The sequence below is a fragment of the Setaria italica genome, chromosome IV (assembly GCF_000263155.2).
Source record: "Setaria italica strain Yugu1 chromosome IV, Setaria_italica_v2.0, whole genome shotgun sequence".
Classification (NCBI taxonomy): Eukaryota; Viridiplantae; Streptophyta; class Magnoliopsida; order Poales; family Poaceae; genus Setaria; species Setaria italica.
Genome location: NC_028453.1, coordinates 24,209,385 through 24,216,467, shown reverse-complemented (window position 1 = coordinate 24,216,467; position 7,083 = coordinate 24,209,385). Strand labels below are relative to the sequence as shown.

Below are 7,083 nucleotides of genomic sequence, written 5' to 3'. Positions count from 1 at the left end.
AGAGGGCAGGCCAGTTGCTCCCGAAAAAGTGGCAAAGAAGTACATGAGTCAAATTGGGGCAATCGTAAGGGACAACATGCCCATCAGCATCAGGGAATGAAAGGGTAAAAGTACTAATCCATACACGCTCCGAGATACAGAAAAGAATATGTTGTGGGATATTATCAAGAAACATTTCACATTTCCCGAAGGATATATTGAAAAGGATGTGAAAGCGTGGACACTGAAGAAGATGGCCACACAATTCCAGACATTCAAGAAGATACTAGATGCCAACTACCTTAAGAAGGGCCAAACTCCGGATTTCGATGTGTGGCCAAAGTTGAGGGACCACTGGGAGGCATTTGTCGAATATAAAAGGAGCGAAGACGGTGTGAATAAAGTCAAGACCAACACTACAAATGCTGGTCAGAAGGAGTACCATCATCGTCTAGGGAGAGGTGGTTATGGCATAGCAATTCCCAGATGGAAGAAGATGAAACAAGACCTGATCGATCGGGGTATTGTACCAGAAACTATTGAATGGCCCGATCGATCAAAAAATTGGTATTATGCTCATGGAGTCTTCCTGAGCCAAGAGGGTGGGATGCTGATTTTCAATGAGACAATACATCAGAAAGCCGAAAGGCTTATCAAGAACATTAAAGATGCTAAGGCTCGGAGGTTGAAGGTGGACCGAGAGAATGATGAGCTCACATTGGCCCTCGGGAATCCCAAGCACCCAGAACGTTGCCGAGGGTTCAGGGTCATTTCGTGGAAGTTTGCTTTCCGAGGCGACAGCGCCTCGTACAGAAGCCGCAAGCGAAGAAAGGAATAGATCAAGGAGAGCTAGCGGCGCATGCTAGAATCCAAAGTGCATTCACAAGAAGTAGGAATACAGGAGGAAATCAATCATCGAGTGGCCCACGCAGTTGAGGAGTTGGCCCAATCTAGAGCACTGCTAAATCCAAACTTCTCCAGCCCTTCTCAACGCCTCAGGAGCAACTATGCTTCTACAGGGCTCCTCGATCCACAGATGCCAAGATTACCCGTGGATGAGCAACGGTTCGCTGTGGATGCCATCATGCAATGCACTCATATGAGCTGCATACACCGGTCGGCAACCTCACCATTAAAGTATACTTATACATAATATTTATGCAATCTTCTCAATTGATCCACGCCTCAGTATCAGAGTTTAATAGCTTCTTTATTTCTGCTATATGTACAGGTGGCGTACGGGAGTACCTTACCAATCCTGGCAGGGCAGACAAGCCATGGCATGGAGATTCCACCTGGCTACGCCAGCGTCATCCTAGAGCAGCTCGCTGATAGCCAATATGAAGGCCTAGAGCTCAACCTCTCAGGAGGCGATGGGGAAAAGACACTAGGAGATGTGCTTCACGGGATCATTCTATGGCACAAATACTACATCATCATCCCCGGCACGGAGGCATCTCCTCAGAGCTCAAGACCACTCCCCGCAAATCCATAGCAATGACCATCTCCTCAAAGCTCAAGACCGTGATCTCCAGCACAACCTACTCTAGGACCATCGCTTCCTGCTCGATCAAGGTCTCCATATCCACCACATCTTGGTGGTGGGAGCGACGATGACGACGACAACAACACCCTTCCCCGATCACCGTCATCGAGAATAAGAGCAACCCTGAGCAAGGAACCTGCAGCACCACTTAAGAAGTCGCGACCACTGCCTCCCAAGCCAAGACAGAGAAAGAAGAAAACAAAGGAGATTGAAGTGACTCATGAGGAATGCTTGGAGGCAATGACTCATGTGGAATGCTGGGCCCAAATCCAAGCAGAGGTCAGGGAGTCGTTCAAGAAACAGGCTAAAGAAAAAAAAGCAGGGGAGATGGAGCCACCGCCAGTAGATCGAAGAGAATTAAATTTTTTTATCAAGATGCAAGAATGAGCCAAGAAGAGGATACCACTATTGAACTACGAACGGGCGTTAGTCAAGGCTGATGAGAGGAAAAAAAAAGGAAAGCAAAGTCGTCTTCCAGTGGTGCTATCCCCGACCTCAGGCATCTACCAAAAAAAGATGCTAAAAAGATAGCAAAAATGCCCTTGGATCAACAAGCACAAGTATTGCAATTCATGGAGGAAACAGGTATGGGACTTGATGAACGTCTAGGGCAAGTTGAGCTGCCAGCTGCACCGCCAATTGAACCGAGATGGACCTTTGAGCTAGGCAAGTCTCTGCTAAGGCTTGAGTTGGTACGGAAGCTATCAACAAAGATGTATGAATTCCATCAATGATACATGAAGGTGTCCGCCGACTCGAGGGACATGTTCGGCCTTATGGTAAAACCGATAGATTTTTACGGCGAAGGTGAGAAAGTCCTGTGGCTAGAATTCAAGGATATATACGAAGTGTAGCATCATGATGCCCTGGACGTCTCTCTGATCAACGCCTGGGTTCTGTAAGTGTCCATTTATCTACATGTAAATTTTGGCTCATATCATTATTTTTTGTGCATGCGTCGCCGTACTAACTTCATCTTCCATTTTATATAGGATGCTAATTCAGACGTGCCGGCGAGAAGCGTACCTCCATGTTGGCTTCATGGATCCATCCGTAGTTAACCAAAAACATATACAGGTTGCGCCAGACAAAACCTCGGTGGAAGTATACAATTTCCTAGACAAACAAAAATTCAAGGATTTCATACTACGTCCATACAACTTTAAGTAAGTGTGTGTATACCGTCTACTTTCAGTTTCTTTTTCCTTACCTGATTAATGTTAGTTAGCTCTAATATATATGAATATTTATGTACGTAGCTACCACTAGATCCTCATTATAACTGAGCCTGAAATAAGCCACGTCACTGTCTTCGATTCGTTGAGGAAAGATCCAGTGGAGTACCAAGACATGCTAGGCTTGTAATAATTCTGGACCTTTATCTCTATGCAAAAATTTATTTCCTAAATTTTCACCTAACACTGTATCATTCATTATTTTTATCCGCAACGCATGGAGATAATTCATCAGGACACACAAAGGTCCATTCAAAGAAAAAACTTACATGGAACACAGACTTCCCGGTACATATGAAGTCTACACATTTTGTACATTCTATAACACGAATATTTCATAACTTATTTTTTTCCCCACAGAAGTGCTTAAGACAAGAACCCGGGAATAATCTATATGGCTACTACTTCTGTGAGCATATGCACAGTTTTGCAGGACCCAAGGGAAAGACGCCACTGAACAACTATAAAGTACGTAAAATAAAACTATAAATAGTTTTTTATTTTCTACTTCCTTATATTTAATTGTTTATGTATAATATAGTTGTTTATGTATATAGTTGTACGTAAAATAAAACTATAAATAGTTAATTATTTTCTACCTCCTTATATTTAATTGTTCATGTAAAATTGACATGTTTCCAAATTATAGATGTTAAATATTCAACATGGACTCTTGAAGAAAGAAAGAGTAGTGACAATATGTAAAGGTCTCATTGGATTCATGGTGGACGAGGTGGTAAATCCACAAGGAGAATTTTATTACGAGGGACAAAATTTAGACGCTACGAGCAACACCTCGACGGGAAGATCGTAGATAGTTTGATTTGTATAATACGCTAAGATGCTAAGATTTGTATAGTATGCTAAGAATTGTATATATATACACTAAGAATTGTATATATAGTAATTGTATAAATACTAGTTTGATTCGTTTAAATAATAGTTTGATTTCATTATAAAAAAGTCTCAACTACTAAAGGTTAACTAATGGGGTACGTACGTGATGCATGAAATTATAGGCACCATGCAGACGCCTACATGGCGCGCGCCTGGAATTTTAAGCAGGACTTCAGTCCCGGTGGAAAACCCAACCGGGACTAAAGGGCCCCTTTAGTCCTGGTTGGTTTTTGAGTAAAGGGCCTTATCCCGCGCCTGGCGTAGCAGGTCCTTTAGTCCCGGTTGGTTTTACCAACCGAGACTAAAGGGGAGCTTTAATTTTGGTTGAACGATCTAGGACTAAAGACTCCTATTTTGTCTCAATTGGTTTATCCTGGATGAATTTTTAGGAGATTTGCTCCCTACCAACCGGGACTAATTGATCTCAATTAGTTTTCCACCAGTGGGAAGACAGGGGAAGGAGGAAGGGAGGGGGGAGCATGCAGGGTCGACTTCGACCCTGCCGTGGGCTGGCGGCGGCAGCCACCAGTGCTAGGGTTTGGGTGGGTGGCGTGGTTGGGCCGTCACCCCCCAAGTCTCCCAGGGAGGTGACGCGGGGGTCAGGAGCTTGCCTCATCACGCTCGGCTCTTGCCTTCTGCCGGATGCATCATTGAAAATGGCAAAATCGTAGTCCAGCGCACAACTTCACCCCTAGCTACACTGTTATTGTTATATACAATCAGTAAAAGTTGCTGGCCTGACTAATATTTGTTTTGATTCAGTCACTCATACCTATCAACTGCTTGCACTAATTCTTGTCATATGTATGTTAAGCCAAAATTAGTTGTGCCAGTACTGATTCTTTTCTATTTTGATCAAATGCTTTCACTAATTAAGTTTATATTCCCACCCTGACAACAGCAATAGCAACAGAGAGACCATTGACCAAGTGGCATGCCCGAGTTGAGGGCAAGCACTAGTCCAGAAGTAGTCATCACCCTTTGGTTATTGCCTACCTGTCCAGCCAGAAAAAATCAAACAACTCTGGTGCTCGCAGCTTTGCATGCCTAGCACTAACGCTGCCAATAACAATTAGACCAACAGATCAAAGATGCTATCATAATACTATTCAAATAATTCAAAACACCAAGCTGGCAACAAATCCTAGCTACGAACTGAAATGTCAATGTTGTTCTGCATTCCTACATGCGTGCCAGAAACTCCCAACACACCCCAGACGAATTCGATCTCTCAGCAAAGCTGGTAGTATATAAACAATGCTCCTCTACGTTTCTGACAAGCTGTCAGACACGGAGAAAGGTATCGATCAATGGGGAGCCCGGCGAAGGCGTCTCTCGTCGCCGCCCTCGCGTTGGTGGCCGTCGTGCTGGAGGTCGGGCTCGTCGGCGCCAACTTCAGGGACGACTGCGACATCACATGGGAGCCGCAGAACGCCAAGATGGACGAGGGGGGCAACCACCTCACGCTCTCCCTCGTTAGCAACTCCTCAGGTATACGTTTGTGCAGAGATGATGCTCATCGTTTAGCAAGTGTTGCAAAGTCAATATGTCATGCGTGCCTGACCTACGCATGTTGATCGTCAGGCTGTATGCTCCGGACCAAGAAGCAGTTCATCTTCGGCAGCGTCTCCACTCGGATCAAGCTGGTGAAGGGCAACTCAGCCGGCACCGTCACCACCTACTACGTGAGTAGCTTAGTCATCCAACAGCAATCGTCCATTCAATAACATCTTCGTATCGATCATCATCAGTTCACTCCATGATCGAATGCACATTTGTTTTGTTGTATCCAATGGAACAGACGTCGTCCATCGGCGACAACCACGACGAGATCGACTTCGAGTTCCTGGGCAACGAGACCGGCCAGCCCTACACCGTCCACACCAATGTGTTCGCCGACGGCATCGGCCAGAAGGAGATGCAGTTCCGGCCGTGGTTCGACCCCACCGCCGACTACCACAACTACACCATCTTCTGGAACGAGTGCATGATCGCGTATGTTCTGCGTGCCTAATCTGTTCTACATCGACGATCATCAGCGCCGTCATGGAAACCGGGTATTGACCTGTGTGCTCATGAATGCAGGTGGTTCATTGACAGCATCCCGATCCGCGTGTTCCGGAACCACTCGGCGAAGGGGGTGCCGTTCCCGACGCGGCGGCAGATGTACGCCTTCTCCAGCATCTGGGCGGCGGAGGACTGGGCCACGCAGGGCGGCCGCGTCAAGACGGACTGGAACAAGGCGCCCTTCGTCGCCGAGTACCGTGACATCAGCCTCCGCGTGTGCGATTGCGACTACGGCGGCGCCGCCGCAGGGTGCCCGGAGAGCTGCGCGTCGCCGTCCAACTGGTACGCCGCGCCGGACCTGTGCCAGCTGAGCGAGGCGCAGCTGCGGCAGATGCGCGCCGTGCAGCTCGGCTACACCATCTACGACTACTGCGCCGACGGCAAGAGGTACAACGGCACCGTGCCGCCCGAGTGCAGCATGCCGCAGTACTGACCATATGAATTAAGATAGTTCGTTAAAAGAAATTGAGTGATCGAGACAGCACGTCATATGTGTACTATACATTCATCATTTTTTATTATTGACTTCTTTTTTTGAATTTTGCACACATTTTGCGGAATGTGCAGAAGTGTGTTATTTGGTTTAATTTGTTGATGGTGCATGCGTATCAACAAATAAAACATTTTTGTGTTTGCCCCGCAAAAGAAAAACATTTTTTTTGTGTTTCCTTTGTCCGATCCTTGTCTATTCTATATTACTGCTGTGTATAATTTTGTGTGGAATCACTAGTAAAAATTCTTTTTAGGAAAAGTGTATTACCATAAGTATTTTAAAGTGTGAAATTCATCCTTATGTTTTAATTGATGCAAATCAATCCCCTAACTAATTATATCGGGCACTAATCATCCCCACATCAGCTTAATAATGATTTAGTACCATCTAATAACGGTTTATGCCACGTAATCATCTAACTAATCACTGCTTATTGATGTAATATGATGGTTCGAAGATACAAGGCCAAAAAAATTTCATTAAATCCTCTAAATTAGCTACTTCATAATATTTTTTCAAGAAAATTAATGGAACCTACTGAGAGTTAGGGTGGCAAAATCCCCGATGGGGACGGGCTCCGTGGGGATTGGCCCCGTCGAGGTCGGGGTCAGGGCTTGTTTTGCACCCGTGAGGTTGTCTGGTCAGAGCCTTGGCACCGTAGCGGGGTGGGGACGGGGGAGTTTTAGCCCCGTGGAGGCCCATGGTGACCCGAAATGACATGCAGGTCCACCACAATTCAGCCCAACAGCCCACATAGTATATTGCCCCACGAACCTTATCTTCACGACTCGATCGTCCCTAACTCAGCCGCGAGCAGCTTCCTCACGCAGTCATGCCACCGCATGCCCTCGTGGTCTTGCCCCTCG

The 7,083-nt window shown here is 46.1% G+C and overlaps 1 protein-coding gene across 1 annotated transcript; it reads left to right on the top strand.

Moving 5' to 3' along the window:
- Positions 1-4,952: 4,952 nt before the first annotated feature.
- On the top strand, positions 4,953-6,399 carry LOC101780945 (probable xyloglucan endotransglucosylase/hydrolase protein 26). Its single transcript, XM_004966974.2, has 4 exons — positions 4,953-5,148; positions 5,242-5,342; positions 5,459-5,652; positions 5,743-6,399. The coding sequence occupies exons 1-4, from the start codon at positions 4,968-4,970 to the stop codon at positions 6,155-6,157; spliced, it is 891 nt and encodes a 296-aa protein (XP_004967031.1). The 5' UTR covers positions 4,953-4,967; the 3' UTR covers positions 6,158-6,399.
- The last annotated feature ends 684 nt before the right edge of the window (positions 6,400-7,083 follow it).

What these genes read in the sequence shown, in the direction of transcription:
- LOC101780945 (XM_004966974.2), top strand. Translation starts at nt 4,968, where the DNA reads ATGGGGAGCCCGGCGAAGGCGTCTCTCGTCGCCGCCCTCGCGTTGGTG. An exon ending in GCACCGTCACCACCTACTAC is followed by an intron (nt 5,343 to 5,458) that starts GTGAGTAGCTTA and finishes CCAATGGAACAG; the next exon opens with ACGTCGTCCATCGGCGACAA. An exon ending in TGGAACGAGTGCATGATCGC is followed by an intron (nt 5,653 to 5,742) that starts GTATGTTCTGCG and finishes TCATGAATGCAG; the next exon opens with GTGGTTCATTGACAGCATCC.